This window comes from Muntiacus reevesi, chromosome 10, assembly GCF_963930625.1.
Source record: "Muntiacus reevesi chromosome 10, mMunRee1.1, whole genome shotgun sequence".
NCBI classification, from domain to species: Eukaryota; Metazoa; Chordata; class Mammalia; order Artiodactyla; family Cervidae; genus Muntiacus; species Muntiacus reevesi.
The window spans coordinates 1,832,219-1,856,746 of NC_089258.1; the positions used below are offsets into that span (position 1 = coordinate 1,832,219).

The 24,528-nt window shown below is 52.8% G+C and overlaps 1 protein-coding gene across 2 annotated transcripts in view; it reads right to left on the reverse strand.

The window, feature by feature from the left end:
- GFRA2 (GDNF family receptor alpha 2) overlaps positions 1-24,528 on the reverse strand; it is a 102,998-nt gene that overhangs the window by 3,237 nt on the left and 75,233 nt on the right. For both annotated transcript variants that reach the window (XM_065946776.1, XM_065946775.1), the window contains 3 exons: positions 13,026-13,135; positions 12,238-12,378; positions 10,115-10,287 (listed from right to left, as the gene is read on the reverse strand). In XM_065946776.1, the coding sequence (XP_065802848.1) occupies positions 10,115-10,287; positions 12,238-12,378; positions 13,026-13,135 (424 nt within the window). The remainder of the gene's footprint in view (positions 1-10,114; positions 10,288-12,237; positions 12,379-13,025; positions 13,136-24,528) is intronic.

Sequence of the window (24,528 nt, forward strand, 5' to 3'; positions counted from 1 at the left end):
TGTGACCCCGTGGACTGTAGCACATAGACTGCTTTGTCCTTCACTGTCTCCCAGAGTTTTCTCAGATTCAAGTCCATTGAGTCAGTGATGCTATCTAACCATCCATCTCATCCTCCGACATCCCCTTCTCCTTTTGCCTTCCATCTTTCCCAGCAATAGGGTCTTTTCCAATGAGTCAGCCATACAGTACTATAATAAGGTTATACTTCTCACACAAATAATACATAAAAACAAGCAAACACAAAAAATAAACATTTTTAGTCTCACAGTCCAGCACCTTGAAAAGTACATAGCATAGTACAAGAGCTGGCATACAGGGGCAGGCGCTGAGTGAACAGGCAAGAAGAGTACTGCCCGCAGGAGGGCGAGGAGATGGGGGATGGCAGAAACGAAGGACCAGCAGCAACAGGAGATGGAGAGCAAGCTGTAGTTTCACTCACACCTTACATGGCTGGACATATGAACACACATTCACATTTTGAAAGTTCGATACCTGAAGGTCCGTATGTAGGGGGCTTACTGTACTCAGTTAACATTTGTTAACCGTCATTCATTAACAAGTCTGTGAATGAATAAACGAATGCTGCAGATCAGAACTGACACCCGAGTGCCAGCTCCAGAAGGATCATGAGTCCTCACTGGGCTCATGGGGAAGACAGCCATGATTGATTAGTGATGTCTGCCCTGGGGCTGGTTAGGCAGACGTCTGGTCATGGTGTCAGGTTTTAGCCATTCCTCTGAAACAGATGTGTGGCGCCTGGGAGCTCTGTGCTCCAGGTGAGGAATGAGAACCAGAGCGTGTGCATGAAATCAGCCCTTTGTTGCCATTATCGTTAATAGTGATCCATGGGAACCAGCTGGGGGGTGTGATGATTCTATCCTGGCCGTGGGCTCTGGCCACCAGAAGCAACTGGAAAGCCCAGGAAATTATGCCTAAATCACTGCTTCTGGCCAGAAGTATTAATAATACCTTAAACATTACAGGCGATCTACCACCCAGGGCATCTGGTCAGCTAAACAGGGCCCCAGCTGTCGCACAAAGGCCCCAGCCAAGAGCAGAGTCACTATTGATGGTGGAGATGTGATTATGGTGACAATGAGCATAGCCAAGGCAGAGCCAGGGACAAGACCTAGGAAGGTTCTGTTTAAGACCACAGCGCAAGGAGCGGCAAGTGCCAAGATCTAGCCCGGCCAAGCCACCAGCCAGGGACTCTGCAGAAGGGTGTCTGCTTAAAGGCTCTACAGGATCCAGGGACTGGGTTCCACTGCCCAGGACCAAGCGCAGCTCCAACCACAGTGAGTCCAAGGAGATGCGAGGGTCAGGCAAGGAAGAAGGGCGGGGAGGGAGCAGAGCAGGAGAGAGAGAAGGGCGGGGAGGGAGTTGACAGCCCGGGGCGGGGAGGAGGGAGGTAGCAGAGGAGGAGGAGAGGGAGCAGCAGAGAGGGAGGAAAAAGAGGGGAAGGGGAGGGAATAGGAGAGGGCCCTTCACCCGTCCTCAGAGCCATATTATTGTGAGACAGGGATGCCATCTCCCGAGGCCAGGGCCGAAGGACTCCAACCCAGACTGTGGCCTCCCATCCAGTGTGTGGTCTCTGGTGGGGACACAGGGACTTGGTGGGGGAAGGACTGGCTCCATAAAGATCAGGACAGGACCCTTCTCAGGCTCTATCAGGGACCCACCTGCGATCCATCACCCACAGAACTTGCCCAAGCCCTTCTGAGCCAATGGCGTTTCTGCCAGGCAGGCTTGAGGGTTGACTTGGCCCACAGTGAACATGTGCTGAGAGGCCCAGGGACACACTGGGCTTCCTCTGGCTGTCCTCAAGAACTGCCTTCAAGTGCTGCAAAATCCAGCTGATAGATGCTGTCCTCAGAGACCCATCCCAGTCTTTCCTTTTTAGACTGCAGGGTCCTAAACCTTGGTGTCCCTCCTATGGATGACCCCTGTTACCCAAGGAAGGAAGGGCCCCAGAGAACACAGCCCAAGGCTCCAATCAGTTCAGCCACTGACCCCAGGCGAATCCCTTCACCTACTGACACCTCAGCTTCCTCGTCTATAAGACAGTGATCCACAGTCAAGCAGACCTCACTGACCCACGTGTACCGTGAAGATACACGAGACCACGCATATGGCACAGCAAAGCCAGGTGTGGGTATGTGTGCTCAGTTACTCAGCTGTGTCCGACTCTGTGACCCCATGGACTGTACCCTGCCAGGCTCCTCTGTTCATAGGATTTTCTCAGCAAGAATACTGGAGTGGGCTGCCACTTCCTTCTGCATAGACAAGTTTAAAGGCCCCTTAACCCCCAAGCATGACTCAGAGCCAAGCGGAGTCTGCATCCAGCACACTCCCAGGACTGGGGCTGCAGGGTGAGACTGGGTTTAGCTGGTGGACTGTGGCTACCCCAGCTCTGGAAGAAAGCCAGGGAGAAGCCCCAGCCCCATGGAGATCCCACCCTGCCACCTGACTTCCAGAAAACCCAGGGCAGATAGTGAAGGAGTGAAGGTTGCAGGAGCCTCCCCCAAGGACAGGCCCAAGACATCCCCCCATCCTCTGTCCTAGGCACACGGAACAGTGCAGATGTTTGCTGGTCAGCCGACCTTTGCTGACAGTGGCGGATGGAGGAGATGGAGAGCTAAAGAAGTTCCACTACCCAATGGCCAAGGCTTAGGCTCAGATTCACTGCCTCCCTCATCATTAACTCTCCCACTGCTCCCCACAGGAGGTTCCAAAGATGAATGAGTCACAGGCCTGTTCACACCCCAGTGAGAGAAATAAACACCCACACAATCAACTCCATACCAGTTCAGCTAAGGCGGGGGGAGGGGAAAGGCTGTGTCCTCCCCAAGCCCCCCCACCACGGTGCAGGCTGTCCTCCGAGGCCACACCCCACCAAGGCCACCTTTGATGTCCATCTCAGCCGATTATCTTGGCAACTGGGAGTGAGGAGGATGGCAGCAGAGATAAGGTGCATCCTTCTAGAAATTTCTCCCACAGAGGCCCTTTGCCCAGGAAGTTGGAAGGAAATTATTGCCTTCCTCATCTTTCTGGCCACCTCTGTCCACACTCCCAAAGCCGACCTGGCAGTCCCAGGGCCTTGTGGGTCCGGCCCAGGTGCCAGGGACCAAATATAGTGTTGTCCTGTGGAAAGGGCTTCCCTGGTGGCACGGAGGGTAAAGAATCCACCTGCAATGCAGGAAGCCGGGGTTTGATCCCTGGGTCAGGAAGATCTCCCGGAGGAGGGCATGGCTGCCCACTGCAGTACTCTTGCCTAGAGAATTCCATGGACAGAGGAGCCTGGCAGGCTACAGTCTGTGGGATCTGAGCAGTTACCACCACCACCACCACCTCTATGGGGAAACTTCTGGCTGGAACTGGCCGATCCTGTCTCCTGCTTCTGTTCCTGCCTCCACCCTCCCCACCCCACCCCTGCCTCCAATCTCAGTGGCCCTGGCGTCAGTGCCTCCCCCTACACATGCCCAGTAACTCCCCATCCCCCCTCCCCGCCACCTCCCGAGTACAAGCCCTCCTTTCTTACTGATGACTATCGACTATCACTGACTGTCGCAAAGATCTGCTAACAGGGCCCCGGTCTCCTTTGCTTGACAATCAATCTCCACCTGCTGTCAGATTATCTTCCAGAATCACACTTCGCATCACGACATCCCAGTTCAAAAGCTTTCAGCAGCCTCTCCACAGTCACCACTTCATCCTGCAAATCAGGTTTGACTCGCCACCCCCTCCTTTCCACATCAGAACTCTGTGTTCTCACAAACTCATGATCTGTGTTCCTTTAGGTCAGGGGACTTCCCTGACAGCTCAGTTGGTAAAGAATTCGCCTGCAATGCAGGAGACCCCCGTTAGATTCCTGGGTTGGGAAGATCCACTGGAAAAGGGATAGGCTACCCACTCCAGTATTCTTGGGCTTCCCTTATGGCTCAGCTGGTAAAGAATCCACCTGCAATGCAGCAGACCTGGGTTCGAACCCTGGATTGGGAAGATCCCCTGGAGAAAGGAAAGGCTACCCACTCCAGTATTCTGGCCTGGAGAATTCCATGGATCATATAGTCCATGGGGTCGCAAAGAGTCGGACATGACTGAGCGACTTTCACTTTCACTTTCAAAGGTCAGGGGGAGATGTTTCTACAAAGGGTCAGAGAATTACGATTTTGGGCTCTGCCGGCTATCAAGTCCATCCCAACACAGCTCTGCCTACAGCACATGGACCATATGTGACAACTGGGTGGGGCCATGTTCCATTCTGATTTTATCCAAACAAGCAGCGGGCCAGATTCGGCAGCAGAGCCCCTCCTCAGCTGCTCTGCGCTGTCCTGACTCCCTGCCCTGGCTCCCTCTTCTCCCACTCGTCCCCATTCCATGTGTCTGCATCCCTACATCATCCACCAATTCTCCCTATTCCTCCTGGCCCAGGAGCAAGGTCCATCTGCTCCATGAGTCCTGTGCTTCCAAAGCAGCTTCCTCCTCTGCATCCTATAACACCTTACCTGTCCCTTGGCGCACCCATCACTTCCTGCCTCATAATTCTCTGAGCCAGTATGTACTCTGACCCTCCCGCCAGTAAGAGGACCAAGGTACAGGCCTCACACGCTGGTAAGCCTCAGTGTCTGCAACAGAGTGACATGCAGTAAGAATTTATGTTCAATAAATAAGTGAAGGCACTGACGAATGAATAAATGAATGACTACAAGAAAGAGATGAAAAGAAGAAATACGTTAGCCTCTCAAAGCTTTGAATTGGGCCGAGTCTGTAAATAAGAAATATACTGTCTACAGCCATACCACCCTGAATGTGCCTGATCTTGTCTGATCTCAGAAGCTAAGCAGGGTTGGGCCTGGTTAGTAATTGGATGGGAGAAATATATGCGTAATAGGCATAGAGAAACACTGGCGGGCCTCTGGGGCCCATGCTCGGACGGCCATAGGCCTGTGTGCCCAGTTAAGAGACCCAGCCAGAGAATAGGGAGGAGGAGGGGGAGATGGAGGTGGGATTCTTGGCAAACCCATCAAACTCATTTTTAATTCCCCCAAATGTGATGGGCAGTATCAAGGATGAGAGCAGAAACTGGTTGATAGAGACAAGGAATGCAAAGGAGAAATTACGTTAGTAGGGTCCTGCAGCCCTGGGGAAGATGAGACTCCAGGTGACCTGATGGGGCCCCGCAAACTGGCCCAGAGCCACCCAGGGGGATGCCAGGGACACTAGAAACACACCAAGTCCAGGGAAAGCGGGAGCCCACGGCCATTGTGCCCCGCCCACACTGTGCCGCCCCGGTCCAGGCTCCATCACATGCCAGGACAGCCTCCTACCCAATCCTCTGCATCCTTGACAGAAAGACCCCTTCACCTTCATACCTCAAGGCACACAGAAGGCATCAGTGAGAGGGAGGGAAGCTGAACAGAGTTGCCTGCAACAAAACAGACCATTTTCTAGAACGGAGAGCAGGAAGTCCCCATAAATCCAATGAGCAGGACCCTAGGCTATTTTTGTCAACCTGTGGGGGGCATCCACTTGATGCCAGGTGCTAGGCACTTGGCTGTAAGGGCTACCAATAGGGGCGATTTTTCCAGTAGTCATTTATGGATGTGAGAGTTGGATCATACAGAAGGCTGAGCATCGAAGAATTGATGCTTTAAAACTGGTGTTGGAGAAGACTCTTGAGAATCCCTTGGACAGCAAGGAGATGAAACCAGTCAATCCTAGAGGAAATCAACCCTGAATATTCATTCAAAGGACTGATGCAGAAGCTGAAGCTCCAATACTTTGACCACCTGGTACAAAGAGTCGACTTACTGGAAACGACTCTGATGCTGGGAAAGATTGAGGGCAGGAGGAGAAGGAGGGTGACAGAGGATGAGATGGTTGGATGGCATCACTGACTCAATGGACATGAGTTTGAGCAAGCTCCGGGAGATGGTGAAGGACAGGGAAGCCTGGCGTGCTGCAGTCCATGGGGTCGCAAAGAGCTGGACACGACTGAGTGATTCAACAACAACAACAAAAGGGGCAATGCAGCTCCTGTCCTCCAGGGATGCTTGTCTGGTCGGGGGAGCAGAACACATCCTGATGGGGCCAGAGCGTGTCAAACAGGAGCCCTAAGCAAGGAGAAGGCAGCTTGGCCAGAGCTGAGTCAGGAGACGACTCAAGGGACAGCAACCGAGGAGGAGTCAGAGGCAGAGAGCTGAAGAGAGGGGAGGGAGACACCCTCCACTCAGAGGGACTGACAAGTTCAAGGGCCAGCGTCTTGCTCAGCCTGGCCCTTGGGCCTACACCGGGGATGCACTGTGGGCTTCAGAAACAAAGGGCCCTGGATGAGGGTACAAGATAGAACAGCCTCCTATGGATTCTCCGGTCTAGGGACCAATGGGCAGAAGAGACGGAATTCACACTGGGGGTGTGTGTGTGAGAGAGAGCGAGCAGGGACAAAAGGAGATACCATTCTGGAGATCCTGCTGCGGTTTCTCCAAGCTCCAGAGAACACCAGGCTGGCAGAGCCACACGGAGAGGGGACCACAGCCAGGAGTGGAAACATGTGACAGCCAGACCCTAGACAGCATCAAGGACCCCAGACAGAGGGCCAGCTCGAGGTCTGCCCGGCTGCGGGCTCCTCTCTGGTACCTAAAACTCCCCACCTTTCTGCTCAGCTGCCCTCCACGGGGACGAGAGTTCCTCTGTCCCCAGACCCCACCCCCACTGTGGGAAAGTCCTCTGGGGGAGCAGATATGGAGAAGGTGACAGCACAGGGCAGCCAGGAGAAAACTCTGGAAGGCAGAGGCTGGGACAAGTCACTGTCCCCACTGCGCTTCCACCCTCTGAGGCTTGGGAAGCAGCTCTGAGAGCCCTTCACTCCTAACATCCAATCACTCATGCAGGGTCACCAGCTGGCTGCCATCTCTGAGTCAGTGAAGAGGGTCCCTCAGGCTTCCCCCAGGGTCCACCTGTGGAGGAGGAGGAGGACAGAGTTAAACAACCTCACCTCTCTCTCCAGGGGTGTCTGAGATGCACAGCTTTCCTCTCCCTCCCTCCCCGGCTCAGCTCCCATCTCTGCCCTCACTCAGAGAGTCCCTTATGCCGCCATGGGTTGCTGTCATTCCCAAGGGCCACCACAGAGCCCCTCCAAGCTAGCAGAGCTGAGGAAGGACAGACCACCCACACCAGCCTCCAGCCAGGCTGGGGAAAGATGCAGCCTTATTCCCTCAGCACTGTAACAGTAGTCTTTAAAAGACTAGAGCAGAATCACAGGGACTTCCCTGGAAGTCCAGTGGGTGTGAGCTCAGTCCTTGGTGGGGCAACTAAAATCCCACATGCCAGAAAGTTAAAAAAAAAAAAAAAGCAAAAGCACTTCCCTTTCAGTTTCTGAGAGAAGAAATAGGGGTGTAGGGATGGTGATGGATGGGTCCCTCTCCTGGGAAGGCCCCCCGTGCTGTCCTGCCCAGAGTGACTTAGTCAATAGACCTAAGTGGACGGTCGTGGGGGACAGGGCTGGAGGATCCCCCAGCAAGACAGCTCCCCCGACCCCGGGATTCAAAACACCTAACGTATAGGTAAGGTTCCTCATACACATCGTCTTCCATAGAGATCATGCATTAACCCCCCTGTAATCAAACCAAGTATAAGACGAGACCCCAGACAGTGAGCCTGTAGCCCCAAGCTGGGGCTGAAAGTAACCAGGCAATGGTTCAGCAAGGCATTGGAGGGAAATGGGGAGAAAAGGGAGTCAGAGTCATCAGGCATTTGGAGGACTGCGGCAGACATGAGAGCGCAGCTTTGAACTTTTCCATGCCCGCGGTGACTCTCTGAGAGTCTTAAGGAGGGTCCACGGCCCCCTGAGTGGGCATCTCCTGGGTTAGCCAGCCCCACGGGGCTGGGGAGGAGGGCTGGCAGTGCCCAGAGGGACCTGGGGACCAGACCAGAGCCTGGTCACCTGACAGGTGGCACAGCCCCAGTGGCCAAGCTGCCCATTGCTCTAGCACGAAATTGAGCTGGTGACCATCTGTGGAGCAGCCCCTGAGCCCCGCCGGCAGCCGCTGAAGCATGCTCAGTGTAATTAGGAGCTGCCCAAGGGTGACGTGCACACCGCAGCCTCACTCAGGAGGGGTGGCCTAATGGAGGGGAGCGGGGCGTGGAGGGGCCACGCTGGGCGGGCCTGAGGGCACTTGGAGGTCAGGGTGTCCATGAGGAAGGGAAGAGGGAGTGGGCTTCCCAACAAGGACGGGCACCAGCAAGGGATGCCCAAGGGGCCTGGACGCCTCTGCTCAGGTCTCGTCTCAGGACTCTGAAAGCCCGCTGCCCTTCATCTCTGGAAGTACTGAGGTTAGTGGTAGTGTTTGTCACTCAGCCGTGCCCGACTCTGCAGCCCTATGGACTGCAGCCCACCAGGCTCCTCTGTCCATGCGGAATACTGCAGTGGGTTGCCATTTCCTCCTCCAGGGGATCCTCCCAACCCAGGGATCAAACCTGGGGCTCCTGCACTGCAGGCAGATTCTTCACCACTGAGCCACCAGGGAAGCCCTACTGAGGTTATACAGACCATCAAAAATTGCATATATTTGGAAATTCCCTGATGGTCCAGGGGTTAGGACTCTGTACTTCCACTCCAAGAGGCCCAGGCTCGATCCCTAGTCAGGGAATTAAGATCTCACAATGCTCAAGGCATATCCAAGAACTGTTGTATATATTTAAGGTGCAAAATCCAATACACTTAAGTACTGTGAAATATTCACCATGAGTCCATCAACACACCATCACTTCACACCTCTACCATTACTTTTGTTTGTTTGTTTGTTTGATTTCTTTTTTGTGCTGAGAACACCTAAGGTCTACACATCTAAAGTCTTAGCAAATTTCCAGTACACAGTACAACATGTCGACTACAGAAACATGGCTATAGCCAGCTCTCCAGGACTTACTCATCTTGCAAGAATGAAACTTCATAGAGTGTGCCTACTGGTGATCCCACCAGCCCACCCCACTCAGACTGTGTCTTCATTGCCCTACACAGCCAGGCTTGTTCTCGCTGCCCCCACAGCCATACCCACACTGAGCCCCATTGACTGGACTCCAGACCCCACCCCTCCTTGGGAATTCCAGCCCCAACTCCTGCCTGAAACATCCCTTATGCCCCAGCATCCGTACCGCGCTGTTCCCTTCCTCCTCTGCTTCCCCTGATATTCTGCACCAGATCCTCTTTTAAAGTCTTTCTCCTAGGGTGTGAGTGTGTGCACAAGCATATATAAGTGTTGTATATGAGTGTGAGTGTGTGTGTGTGTGTGGGGGGGGGGGGTTCCAATCAGATCAACATCCTAAGCAAAGAATCTACTATAGCAGATGGTGTGATGGCAGGAGGGACGCTCAGCAGAGACAAAGGCTGAGTGGCGAGCCCTGGGATGTGTCTCCACAGTGCCATCCACGTGGTCCCCTCTTGTGGCACTGACCACACCCCATGTCTGGTGCTCGTTGAACTGTCTGACCCTCAACACCACCACCAAGGACCACAGAACATAGGACTTTGTCAGCCTCATTCACCAATGTCTCCTTAGCATCTCACATAAGATCGCGACCAAAATGTGTGCATCACACACATTGGATGGCTGGGCGGATGGATAAACAAATGAACATCACGGGCTGTAGAGTCAGAGGTAGGCTTGAAATTCCACCACTAACCAGCTGTGTGACCCTGAATGTGTGGCCTAACACGCCTGGGCTAGCTCCCTGTATGTAAAACAAGGATCCCAGCATCTCACTGTGTGAGAATTCAATGAAATAGGCAGTCTGCTAGCGAGTCTACAGTACCTGGTCATCAGTAGATGACAAGTGAATGTCAACCATCTCATCTCTCAGGCACCCCTGTGGTGTGTAGTACAATCCTGTAACAGAACAGGTGTCTGATACTTGCAAGGTGATGTCCAGTGAATGAATCATGGAAAATAAACTCCCACCAGCTCTTTCTGCCTCTAGGGTCCTGACCCAAAGGGAGGAGGTTGTGTGCCTCGTCCCTGGTCCCCGTCTGTAAACTCCCACTCTGTCCCTGACATTAGATTCTTCTCTCAGCCCTCCACCTGCCCCAGCTTCATATGCCCAGCTATAACCCCTCACCTGGACAGACGTGCAGGTGGTGATGACACTGGTCCCCAGGCTGGTGCTATCACTGAGGTCATCTGGCAACGAAGGCGTTTTCTCTACCCGAGGGGCCTGTGTGGCCTGGAATGGGGGGCTTTTAGGGGACAGGTTCACATCTGTACCATTGCCAAAGGCCTGGATGGCGTTCCCTGTGGGAAAGAGAGCAGGGAGACACAGAGAAATGAGGGGCCCCTCCGCCACTCTGCTCCCCAGCTGAAGGTATGCCAACAGCTACCTTCCCTGTGATGGCCCGGAGCTGGGGGCAGGGTGGAACTTGCCTGAACTAACTCGGCTGAAGCTCCCTTTCAGATAGCTAGCAAGGTCTCATACCCAGAGAAGAAAAGAGCAGGAGGGAAGCTGGAATGGGAGATGTACTGAATGAGGAATGAGGAGGAACAGAGGAGAAGTGGGAGCACGGGGAGCCAGGACGGGAGGAGCAGGCCGTGCCCAGGGCATGAGCTGTCTTCTCTGCAGCATTCGGTGCTGCAGGCCATGCCCCCCACTGCATGCCAATGGCCCCCACTGCAGGCCATGCCCCCCACTGCATGCCAATGGCCCCCAGAGCAGCCCCCCTCCTCAGACGGCCTCACCCATCCTCACTCACTCAGCTACGCTGACTGACTCAGGACTGACTAATGAGACCTCTTGGACAAAACTGTGTCCCCGGTGCCCAACCATACACACAGGACCTAGAGGAAGCTCCACCTCCAAGCCCCAGAGGCACCTCAGGTGCATCAGATCGCCCCCTTAACTTGGCACCACTCCCTCCACTGCGACACTGCCCCCCCCACATTTCCAGTACTGAAGGTACTTCTCCACTAAGTCACCCAAGGCTGAAATCTCGGTCACTCAGGACACTTCCCTAACCACCCTCTTGCTGGCCACGAGCTGACCTCTGAGAGGTCTCTCCACCCATCTCTCCTCCCCATCCCACTGCCAACACTGCTCTGGATCAGTGGGCATCATCCTCCGCCCGGAGCACCCGCTACATCCTCTAGTGGACTCGGTTTTGGGTCACCTGTGAGAACCATATCCCTACCCTCACCCCCTCCACACAAGAAGCAGAGAGTGAGCCTTCCAAAATCAGATCTGACCACAGCACCACCTGCCAAGACCCCTTCACCAACCCACATAGCACCTCTGCCACCTGCAGGACCCTAAGATCCAAATGCCTTCAAGTCTCCCTGCCCGCCTCCATGAGGAGGACTCTCTCCACCTGTCCGAGTAACCCCAGGCATCCTCGCGCTCTGTGGCATGGCTAAGCGGTCCACAGGTTCCCAAACCCCACCTCTGCCCAGAGCAGACCAGCGGGCCCTCACTGCCACTTCAGCTGACCAGAGCCCACCGACCCCCGCTGTGGGTCAGCTTCCGAGAAGCCTTCAGGGACCCTTACCTCCAGGATGTCTTGGGCATCCGCACCCTGTGCCCCGGCAGAACCCCCTGCAGACCTCCACCCTAGCAGAGCACCCTCTGTACTGTGATGGCCATGATGCTCTAATGGTGCCCCCCTCCAGAGGGTGAGCTGCTCAATGACAAGACCTGTGACTTCCATCTCTAAACTCCCAGTGCTGTCAGAAAGGCAGGATGGACAGATGGACAGAAGGAAGAAAAGAGGAAGGGAAAGGGGGAGGAGATCTTCCAGTGGGTGGGTTGTCGAGGGTGTCAGACTAGAAAGACCAGGCAGATGGAACTTGTGGCTGACTTCTCTCTCTGGCCTTCAGATTAGTAGGAGTTTGATGACTTGAGACTCCAATTCCCAGGGGAAATCAATCCTTAAAGGCAGAAGTGACAGAAGCTGAGACCCTCATCGCAGGGCAGTCCCCAAAGGAACCTGGTGAAACCATCAGGATAACAGACCAGAAACCTTCAGCCTTAATGTGACAAAGGTTGAGGCCTCCAGGGGCCTCCAGACAGCTCCAGGAAGCATCTGCAGGAGTGCAAAACTCACAGTCTGTGTAGTCAAAACCCCTCCTGGAGAAGCCCCATAGGGACCACCAGCCACTGCAGGGGGAAGGAGGGCAGGACCCAGCACAGTTCCAGGGCCCCCGGGACAGGAGGGGCGGGACGGCTCCTGACGGGGCAGACGCAGGCGGACTCACGGAGGCATGGGTTCTCTGTGAAGTCCTTCAGAAACTTCTCACACTCCTCCTCCATATTTCCACTCCCACGGCAGCTGCACCAGGGAGACACCACGATGCCCGTGGGGCTGGAGTCCACGTAGTTGGGTGTTATATCGAACCCTGGGCAGGGAGACAGGGAGGCCGAGGAGAAAGGAACAGTAAGGCTTCCCTCCTGGTCCCCAGACCCCAGGCACATCATAGATGAGGCTTGGGACCCGTCCCCCACCCCCACCACCTGACCCCTAAACACATATACATCACAGCTCACAATCCAAACCACGAGGGTCGGCAGGGGGGTCACGGCATAGAGGACAGCAGAGGGGATACCCAGGAGCCCCCACCCAGAGCACAGGCCCTGGCTTTCTCCTACACCAACAGTCAGGGAGACTAAGGCTCTCTCCTGGGTTTATATCCCAGTGCCAGCATTGACCAGCGGGGTGAACATGTGCAAGTCACTGTTTCCCTAAGCCTCAGTTTTCCCATCTGTAAAGTGGAGCCTCAACCCCCACCCAGAAAGCACTGTTTTGAGATTTACATAAGACAGTCCACGTAAACTGCTCAGTCCAGAGCCTAGAATGTCACACAATAAACATCACCCTTCTTATTTCGGAAGCTTCCTAAGATCCTTGGGGCTCCTCCCCTGTGATAAAATCCCAGCTCCCATCACACTTCTTATCTGAAACCAGGCAGAGGAGAAACTGGACTTCAGTCCCTAGCTGGGCCAGGGGCAGCCGGGAGCCACTGAGATCCCGGGATGGGTGGCTTACCGATCATGCCAGCGTAGGAGCCCAGACACGCCTGGTAATTGTCGGTGGGGCAGCTGGTGAGCGTCTGGTAGGAGGCACGGCAGTTGGCATGGAAGTCCGCCAGCCGGGACCTGGGGTCAGGAGAAGACCATGGAGAAAGCAGGTTAACCTGGCTGACCTCCCGTCTCCTCCAGGGCACAGCCGCTCCTTCAGAGCCTCCCAGGGCAGGCAGAAACCAGGAACGACAGAGAGGAGGAAGATGGGGGGTAAACAAGTTTTGGGGGGTTTCAGGCTAGGAGTTCCTTGAGGACAGGACTTCCTGGAAATCAAGGCGTCCAGTTTCGTTTTTGTTCGGTCACTCAGCTGTGTCCAGCTCTTTGTGACCCCACGAACTGCAGCACACGAGGCTTCCCAGGCCTTCCCTATCTCCCAGAATTTGCTCAAACTCATGTCCATGAAGTCAGTGATGCCATCCAACCATCTCGTCCTGTCGCCCCCTTCTCCTCCTGCCAGTCAGTCACCCAGCTTAGGCAAAACCCATTCTGAAAGGGTCTCTCACTTGGAGGAACACAGAGAGAACCCGGGTGGGTCAGCTGACAATGTCTGGGACTCAGACAGGAAGGCCGGGCTCTGCTTCCTGCTTGGTCACACTCCTGGTGACCTTTCCCAAGTCCTTCAATACATTGTTACTGCCATCCTTACAATATCTGCCCAGGGACTTCCCTGGGGGGTCAGTGGTTAAGAGTCCACCTTGGAATGCAGAGGATGTGGGTTTGACCCCTGGTCCAGGAACTAAGATCTTACAATGCCATGGAGCAACTACGCCCGCGAGCCACAAGCAGAAAGAGTTCATGCGCCACAACTCAGGACCCACATGATGCAACAAAGATCCGAAGCAGACAAAAAAATAACTAAATAAATAACCCCTGCCCAGTCACCTCATAGGGCTTCCCTGAAGGCTCAGATAGTAAAGAATATGCCTGTAATGCAGGAGATCCAGGTTTGATTCCTGGGTCGGGAAGAGCCCCTGGAGATGGAAATGGCAACCCGCTCCAGTATTCATGCCTGGAGAATACCATGGACAGAGAAGCCTGGTGGGCTACAGTCCACAGGGTGTCTAAGAGTCAGACACAACTGAGCAACTAACACTTTCAGCCACCTCACAGGGTCCTTCTAGGGGTTAGTGGGACCAACTCCCAGGGAGGTTTAAAAAAAAAGAGTCCCCCTAGGATGAGACATCCCTCGGGATTCCTGACCCTTCTCTTCTACATCAAATCAGAGCAGAGCCGCCAGGGCTGTCCCTCCACTAGCTCCTCAACCCCGCAAGGCACAATCAGCATTTCCTTCCCCTGGTGACATAACCTGTCATCACCTGCTCCTCTCTGTCGGCACGGATAAAGCTGCTTTGTACCCACCTGCACACAGCCGTGTTCCCAGCATGACCGTGAGCTGCCGGAAGGCAGCCGCTGTCTGAGCCCGTCTGCCCCCAGCCCCTGGCGCCTGCGTGCAGCTCACAGGAGGCCTAGGGCACCCAAGTCCAACCTGCACAGGTATTTCTACTCCTTCTCCCTCCTGCCCTAGTGCCCCGGGCCCGGGGCTGCTGCCATCAGCCTGAGCCGGGACCACTGCCGCCTCCCACCGCCCAGGCTGCAGAGCCTGAGAACTACGGGAGCCACAGGAGGACCCACCTGCCACCCTGCCCATGCTGTCCACACCACAGAATTTCTCACAAAGCCACCTTGAAGATCACCCCCAGTTCAGCTCCCCTGCTTCTCCACCGGAACTCTGTCCACATCAGGAAGGAGCAGGGAGAGAGAAAAGTAAGAAGCTGAGAGAGACCAGGAACACGACAGCCTAAAAGGAACACCCTCAATGGAGGCGTCCACTTAGGTCCTCCCACGGGACAAATCCTGATTTGCCAGGAGGCACCCTAGTCCCAGGAAAACGGGTAAAGGAGAAGTAGAAGCTCTCCAGAGCAATTTGACCCCAAAGATGCTTCAAGTGTCCCTGGGCTCCTGCAGCCTGCAGAGACAGCAAGGAGCCGGAGCCGGAGATGGAAGGTGAGCTCCAAGCTGAGAGCCGGGGGGGGGGGGGTCTCGCTTCAGCTCCGCCCCAACTCACTGCCAGACTTCAGATGTTGCGGACTCATCTTCCTTATTTATCCAATACATAGACACTGTTTTCACAGTCAGGGAAGATGACGAAGTTCTGGAGATGGATGGTGGTGTGGTTGCACAACAGTGGGAGTGCACCCAATGCCGCTGAGCTGTGCCCTCAAATCTGGTGAAAATGGCCAGTTTTATGTTGTAACTGACCACAATCAAAACTTACGCAGAGATCCATTCACATCCACTTTTTATGACCGAGTCCTCACAAAAATTCTGAGATGTGCCAAGCAGTTGTTAGCACCCATCCCCCTTTACAGAGGAAGAAGCTGAGCCTCAGAGGAGCTTCTGAGCAGTGGAGCCAGAATTCCAGCCCAGAACTCCAACAAGGGCAGCCCCTTCTGGCGGGCTCCCCGCCCCCATCCCACTCCTCTACAAAAGTATCCTGTCCTCCGCAGGAAAAGAGAAGGAAATTTGCATTGTCTCCACCCTACCTCCTGCCCATAAATCACACCCTCTATCTGCTCACCCAGTCCCCCAAACAGGTAAAAACAGCACTTCGAACCAAGCTTCCAGACCGTGCAGAGTCAGACTTGGTCTTGAATGGTCAGATCAGCATCTGTCCTGCATGAGCCCAGCAAGTGAACAAAGGTCAACCAGAGGTGGTCTCTGCCCACACCCCAGACCTCCAGAGAACCACCAGGGAGCTAGGAAGGGACATGAACTTAGGCAAGGAGGATCTGGAGCGAACAAACCAAAATCTCTAAGCAGCTATCACAGGGTGAATTGTGTCAGCCAAGAAGCCGCGTGGCTTCCCTGTGGCTCAGATGGTAAAGAATCTGCCTGCAGTGTGGGAGACCTGAGTTTGATCCCTGGGTCGGGAAGATCCCCTGGAGGAAGGCATGGCAACCCACTCTAGTATTCTTGCCTGGAGAATCCCCATGGACAGAGAAGCCTGGCGGGCTACAGTCCACGGGGTCACAACATGTCAGACACGACTGAGCGACTAACACACACAGGGAGCCAGACGCTCATCCCTGGTGCCTGTGAACCTGACCTATTCAGACATAAGCTCTTTGCAAATATAGCAAGATGAGGTCACGGTGGATTAGGGTGAGACCTCAATCCAAAGTCTGGTGTCCTTATAAGCAGAAAAGAAGAGGCACAGACACACGGTGAGAATGCATGTGAAGATCCAGGCAGCATTTGAACTGATGCACCTACAAGTCCGGGCTTCCCAGGTGGTGCTAGGGGTAAAGAATCTGGCTGTCAGTGCTGGAGATCCGGGTTTGATCCTTGGGTCAGGAAGACCCCCTGGTGGAGGAAAGGACAACCCACTCCAGTATTCTCACCTGGGAAAACCCATGGACAGAGGAGCTTGGCGGGCTATAGTCCATGGGGATGCAAAGAGCCGAACACCAAGCTGCTAAACATTCACACACCTTTCCAAGTCCAGGGACGCCAAGGACTGCCGGCAACACCAGAAACTAAAAGAAAGGCGTCAAACAGATTCTCCCTTCAAGCCTGCATGGTCCTGCCAACACCTGGATTTTGGACTTCTGGCCTCCAAAACTGTGAAAAATCAGTTTCTGGGCTTTTTTAATTGCATGATAATTGCCTTACAGTGTTGTGTTAGCTTCTGCTGTACAACGTGAATCAGTCACATGTACACACACACCCCCTCCCTCTTGGACCCTCCTCCCACCTAGCCCTCTAGCATCACAGAGCACCAAGCTGAGCTCCCTACGAGGCACGGCGGCTTCCCACTCGCTGTCTGTTCTGTACATGGCAGTGTGCACCCGGGCCAGTTCCAACCTCCCAATTCACGCCACCTCCGTCACTGTTTCTCCAGCCCCAGCATCCTTGGCAAACCAGAGTGACCATTTAGGAGGACGCCGTGTCCAAGTCTCCAGGAGGCCTTTGATTGTTCAACTTCCCTCTGTCCCCCAAGACACAGCCAAATCCACATAGCCCGCTCCCTTGTCCAAGCGGCCGTCTCCATCCATCAGCATCAGAGACCAGCGGCATCAATTTCCTCCAAGCCCACGACACTCTCAGCTCCAACCACAAGTGAATCAGCCCGGTCCCGGTAGGTACAGTCTCCAAGGCAAATGTTATCCTTTCATCACGCGCGGCAAGCCAGCTGGGGCTCTTGGGCCAGCTGCCACTCGTCCCTACAGACGGTGTGAGTTCCCCATTCTCCCTTCCAGGAACAGACTTTCCCTTGACCAGCCCCACTGCTTCCCAGATGTTTGCCTTGAAGAGGCCCCATAGGATAGACGGCATAAGAGAAAGCACGAGAGAAAAAGACAGACAGACAAAGAGGGAAACAGAGAGCCAGCAGGAGAACCATCAATGAACACGAGCCAAGTCCACTCTCAGTGAGACGGAGCAAAGACTGCCGAATGCATTCAGGGCAGCAGCTGGATCTAACACACAGACCTCTCTGTGTTGGTTTCATCAGCCGCTGTAGCCTATTCAATCACAGGAAAGCAGCAGGAGAGGCAGAGAGACACTTGGCCCCCGATTTCATTAAACAGTTGCCAGATTAAATATAGGACATCCAATTAATTTCAATTCCAGATCATCAATAATTTTTTTTTTTTTAGTATAAGTACATTCCATGCAATATCTGGGATATACTCATACCAGCTTCTTTTCTCTTTTTTTTTTTCAGTTTACCCAGCATTCAAGTTTAACTGGGTAGCCTGTATCTTTGTTAGATCTGGCAACCCTGTCTGACGGGCTGGTGCGCTCCTGCAAAGGGAATAAGAGGCACAGCTGGAAGTGCCACAGTCAACCCAGGCAAGCCGAACCATCCAGACCTGGCCAGCGGGAGAGGGCGGACTTCCAAAAGTGCGGGCCCACAGCACCAAGTGTAAAAGTGGGAATTTGTTAGAAATGCACATTTTCCGGACCCCACCCCAGATATAATAGATATGAAATGCAAAGGCAGAGGCCAGCAATCAGCCCTCCAGGTGACTCTAATGCAGGAAAAGTTTAGGGATGCAACAAATGGTACAGGCTTCAGAGCTGGGCTTGCGGGGACCCTTCAGGCCCACTCTCTGGTCTCCGCTTTAAATATGCACACGTTATAACCCAGTCAATGGAAAAAAGTAATGCTTCAGGCTGTAGCCCAAGAAGGTTCACAGTTAGATGGTTAGGAGTATGCACGCTTGTACACACACAAACACACACACACACCTATCCCCATACAGAACAGTCACACTTGGGTACACTTCCCAAGTGGTGCTAATGGTAAAGAACCTGCCTGCCAATGTAGGTAACGCAAAAGACATAGGTTCAATCCCTGGGTCAGGAAGGTCCCCTGGAGGTGAAAATGGCAACTAAGTCAAGTATTCTTGCCTGGAGAATCCCCATGGACAGAGGAGCCTGGCGGGCTATGGATGGGGTCGCAAAAGAGTTGGACATGACTGAGTACACACACACATCTCAATTCTTTGCTTTGACCTTGTCAAGAAAGCACAGGTACCTGTTATGAACGAATCTCTCCCTTGGTCCAGGCTGCAAACACCTTCTCTTGCACAAAGGCTTTCTCCAATCTGTCTGGCCTAGAATAATACTATGGTAAATTGCACCCCAGAACCCCAAAGAATTCCAATGCTGGCCAATACGTAGCTTTAGCATCTGAAAGTGAAAGTGTTACTCATTCAGTCATGTCCGACTCTTTGCGACCCCACGGATCATAGCCCGCCAGGCTCTTCTGCCCATGGAATTCTCCAGGCAAGAATTCTGGAGTGGATAGCCATTCTCTTCTCCAGGGGATCTTCCTGACCCAGGGATCAAACCCAGGTCTCCTGCATTGCAGTAGATTCTTAACTTCTGAGCCACCTAAAGATCTTGTTAACTTTGCCAAAGTCTCATTTATCAGGTTAGACCTGTTACATTGCTGCCACAGAAACCAATGGGTTTCTACTAGTTTAGAATCACAGGCGGAGGACAGGAAGCTAATATTTACTGAGGGCCTCCACTCTGTGCCAGCCATGGGTATCGCATTTGACTTTCTGAACAATCCCACGAAGTAGACACAATTCACAGCAAAGACACGACAACGCCAAGAGGGAGTTCACATGGTCACACACCCTATAGCCAGCACAGCAGGGCCAGGTGCCTGCCAACGAGAACGAGGTCTTTCTGCAGCTTTGCAGCCATGACCCACCACTGCTAACGATGCTTCTGGGGGCAGCCACCAGCGCTGCCGCGTGCTAATGAGCAGGGCACTTGAATATTTCATGGAGGGGAAAAAGGATTCCCAAGAAATGCAAATTACTCACGATGGACTTCAGAGCTGATTTAGGGGAACGTAGAGGAAATGGCTTTAATAGACCCAAGTGCTTCTGGAATGGCTTTCCAAGGTTCCCTCCAGCGATGCAGGGCATGGTTAAGCAGGCTCAATGTTACGTGACACCGAGACAGACAGAAATGGATTTCCCCCATGGGCCTGCTTTCTGACACCTCGGGGGTTCACTGTGGACAGCCAGAGCCCCGTTCCTTCCTGCCTTCTCTCTGAGGCTGCTACCATTTGTCTCATGAAATTAAGAATCCACTTGGCTTCCTTCCCTCCTGCTTATTCTTTAAGTATACATGGATATTTACTCTTTCTGCCTAGAATAGCCATTCCCTTTAGGGAGAACTATTCCTCCTCTGGCCAGGTAGTTCTTACAGGCTGTCAACCATGGTGCTCCACCTTCTGGGGCTACAGGTGGGCAGGTGACCCAGGCCGTGCCCACTACACAGCTCTCTCTTCCTGGCCACACTGACCGTCTAGGATGAGGAAGCAACACAAGCCAGGCCAGGCAGAGCCCTGCCCCGAGGTTTTCCTACAGAGCAAAGAAGAAGTTTCTTTTCTTCCTGGTGATTAAGGCACCAGGGATGTAAGCCCTAAAAATTAGGACCACAGATCTAGCCTCACGGTCACAATAAAGATAATATGCAGCTAGCCTGCCAAGAGAAGCAAAAGCTAGAGACAAGGAGAAACAGAGGGAGGCCTATTTGCACTTGAGTCCTGGAATACACCCTTACCCTTTCTATATTTTATTGAAAGCCAAGAGATTACTTTTCCATTTTTCTTAGGGTAGTTGGGTTTCTGTCACTTAAAACAGAAAATTTTTTGACTACCACTTAGCTTCGCTCTCTGATTTTATCTGATCTTCTTTGCCCAAGTTCAAAGCAACCACAAAAGGCACACACTGAAAGGGACACATATGAAAAACCAAACCCACAAAGGGTCTATCTGACCCATGTGAGACAGCCAGGATCACAAGAACACTTCAGTGTGAGTAACTTGAAAATGGATGATGGTACTACTCATGAAGGAAGACGGACCTGGCCTTGGATTCTTCACTCAGCTTAACTGGAGAGGAATGGTTCCAATGGATAAGCCACAGAAAGCCACGTCACTACTGACAATGACAAGGATGCCGTTGCTGCTGTTCTCGGTAAGTCGTGTCCGACTCTGTGACCCGTGGACGGCAGCACACCAGGCCCCTCTGTCCTTCACTATCGCCCAGGGTTGCTCAGATTCATGTCCATTGAGTTGGTGATGCTGTCTAACCATCTCATCCTCTGCTGCCTGCTTTCTCTTTTTGCCTTCAATCCTTCCCAGCATCACAGTCTTTCCCAATGAGTTGGCTCTTTGCATCAGGTGGTCAAAGTACTGGAGCTTCAGCAGCAGTCCTTCCAGTGAATATTTAGGGTTGATTTCCTTTAGGATTGACTGAAATCATGTTAAGGGATAAAAAGCAGGAGATGATATACTTATGCACCCTAGGCAGAGCAGGGGAAAATGGTGTGTGAACTGACACAATCCAGAAATAAATTTCAAAAGATGCTAATAGAATCCACTGTTCATTATATGCTCTTTTAATAAAGTTGCTTTAAGATGGTCATTATTTCTTTATATTTAATTGAATGAGGCCTCAGGAATCCTGGGTTATTATAAACAATGATTTCTTGAAGTCTTTGGTTAGAGAAAATGTTACTGGTCCCAGAAGCACCAGAAGCTGACCCTCGACTGCAAGAGAAAGAGGCTGAGAGAACAAAGCTGCCATCTCAGAGTCCTGGCCCCTCACTCCAGGGCAGCCCTGAGCCCAAGGAGCTGGCAGGTGGAAGAAGAACCTGCTGCCAGGCTGGGAAACGCAGATTGAACCCTTCTGGATGGGACTAAGACCTCAGGGCAGGTCTGAGCCAAAAGCAGGATTTGCTCTCCTCCCCCAGGAAGTCCTGAATTCTACGAGAACCTCACCTATACACAGAAGCAGGCCCAGCCCTGAGGTCCAATTTATGGCATCATGTCATGCTGTCTGGGTCTGAACCCTGGCTCAGCTACTCACTAGCTGTGTGGCGTTGACTTGGTCATTAAACCTCTTCTAGGCCTCCATTTCCTCATCTGCAGAAGGGAAGGGATCACAGTATTTACCTACAAGTTCGGGAAGATCCCTTGGAGGAGGGCATGGCAACCCAGTATTCTTGCCTGGAGAATTTCATGGATAGAGGAGCCTGGTCGGTTACAGTCCGTGGGGTTACAAAGAGTTGGACATGACTGAGCAATTAACACTTTCACTTTCACTTTTCATGCTTAGGATGGGCTTCCCAGGTGGCACTAGTGGTAAAGAACACATCTTCCAATGCAGGAGACACAAGAGACGCGGGGTCAATCCCTGGGTTGTGAATATCCCCTGGAGAAGAGAATGGCTACCCACCCCAGTATTCTTGTCTGGAGAATCCCACGGACAGAGGAGCCTGGAGGGCTACAGTCCATGGGGTTGCAAAAGAGTCAGATATGACTGAAGCGACTTAGCATGCACACACACACCCCCATGATGCTTCTCCATCCTCTCCCTTCAGGCCAAAGCAACTAAGTATCTCTGATCTATTAACAAGCATCTCCTTCATTTATGCAGTCACACAAAGTGCTTCCACTAACATCACCAGGCTTTACCCTAAAGCTAGCATTATTACCGCTGCTTTACAGATAAGGGAATAGAGTCAGAGAGAGATTAATTAGCTCACTTAATATCACAGCAGCAAGGCAGAAGTTGCTGTTACTGTTTAGTTTCTCGGTCGTGTCTGACTCTTTGTGACCCCACAGACTGTAGCCCACCAGGCTCCACTGTCCATGGGATTCTTCAGGCAAGAATACTGCAGTGGGTTACCATTTCCCCCTTCAGGGGATATTCCTGACTCAGTGATGGAACCTGGGTCTCCTGAACTGCAGGTAGATTCTTTACTACTGAGCCACTGGGGAAGCCCAAAACAACTCAGCTTCGAATCTCAGCTCCAAAGCCAGTGGGTCTTCCCCTCCACTCCGCTGCCCCTGCCCTGATCTGGCCTTCTCTTTTCTCAACCCAGTGTTCCCTCCCCTCATCCAGAAGCTACAGAAAGAGGGAGGCTTATTTCTCTTCCGGTGTCATCTCAGGGAACCAGCCGCCCCCCTTTCCCATGGAGTCTGAAACTCACCCAGGACCCTCCCTCTCCTCCAGGTGAGCCATGAGGGCATCAATAGCAAACAACCTAGAGGGACTTCCCTGCGGTGCAGTGGGTAAGAATCTGCCTGCCAATGCAGGGAACATGTTAGAAGATTCCACCAAGCAACCAAGCTTGTGTGTCGCAACGTCTGAGCCCTCACGCCCAGAGTGCATGCTCTGCAACGAGAAGCCACCACAAGAAGCCCATGTATTGTAACAAAGTGCAGCCCCTGCTTGTAACAACTAGAGAAAGTCCCGGCGAAAAGTAATGAGGACCCAGCAGCAGCCAAAAAGTAAGTAATAAGAAAAAGGAAAATAACCTGGAGGGAACTTCCCTTGTGGTCCAGTGGCTCAGACTCCATGCCCCGAGTGCAGGGGGCCCAGGTTCAAACTCTGGTCTGGGAACCTGATCCCATACACCACAGCTAAGGGTTCTCCTGCCACAACTAAAGATCTTGCATGTCACACAGAGTATCAGAGATCCTGTGTGCCGCAACTTAGACCCAGCAGAGCGGAATAAATAAAATATAAAAAAGAAAGAAAAGAAAATGACCTGGAGATATCTGTGGTTGGAGGCACTGGACCCCAAGTGATCAGAAGCGATCACTTAGAACCAGGCCACCATCAAAAGACTGGCACACCAACCAGAGTGGCCAACAGAAGCCTGCTTTAGGAGAGGAGAGAGAGTCTGGATGGGGCAGAAGCTAACCTGAGCCCACGTGACTCTCTCACCCGGGACCCAGAGATGGGAGCCAAGGCCACATCCTTCCTCTAGACACCATCATTGGATACAGTCCTTCCTGTTCTCTAAAAACACAGACAGACGGGCAGAGGTCCTTTTATCCAGTTTCTGTCCCCACAATCCCTTCACCTGTGTTCCAAACCTATTATTACCTGGTAAGAGGAGAAAAGAATTAAACGTATGCATCATTTGATTTTAATTGAAGGACTGTTCTATTTCATTGAACTGCTAAGTAAGCTGAACAAGAGATTGTGTTTACATAAGCAAACCCCGAGTCACTATAGACTTGCTGTCACATTAAGTCAATACTTATGAAGGCTCTCTATTTAATTATTCAGTGAGGATTGACTTATTATTGTGTTAAGAGTGTGGTTAGCCTTGAGCTAGGTAGCCAGTCAGCTGAAAGACTTCTTTCGACTTTCTCTGAATGCTGATATGGTTCGTGCTGCTGGTAGGAGGTTGGCTTCTCCCCTCTCTCCCTCCCTGTGGCCACCCCTCTCCTGCTCCAGAGCAGAAAGCTCCAGGTTCACCTCCCTTGAGTCCATTAAGTCGGGGGAGATCCTGCAGTGGCCAGTGGTCAGGTCCTCGTGTGACATTCCTAACCCCAGGGATTACTCCTAAGACCCTGACACATTAGGGCTCATGAGCTAAGTTGGGGCTTCCCTGGTGGCTCAGTGGGTAAAGAATCGCCAGCAATGCAGGAATCGCAGGAGATGCGGGTTTGATCCCTGGGTCAGGAAGATCCCCTGGAGGAAGGCATGGCAATCCACTCCAGTATGCTTGCCCGGAGAATCCCATGGACAGAGGAGCCTGGCAGGTAACAGTCCATAGGGTCGCAAAGAGTCGGACTCGATTGAAGCAACTTATCATGCATGCATGAGCTAAGTTGAACACTTTCAGCCTTCATCCTTCCCATTATAAGCTGAAGACCTCCCACTAAAAAGACCCAGGTCCCTCCCCAGCTTCATGAATTCCAGCATTTCCCCCTCCCTCCCACTTCCACAACGTGTTTCTCAACCTTCGCCATCCAATCCAAACCCTATGATTCCAGGGCATGTTTGTTACAGAGACTCAGATAGGTTCTGACATCAAATCATAGTTCCTGAAATGTAACATACAGACGAAAATCCAGCCTCAACTGCAGACCAGTGTGAGGGGCACAGTGATGGAAAGCAAAATGCCAGGCACCA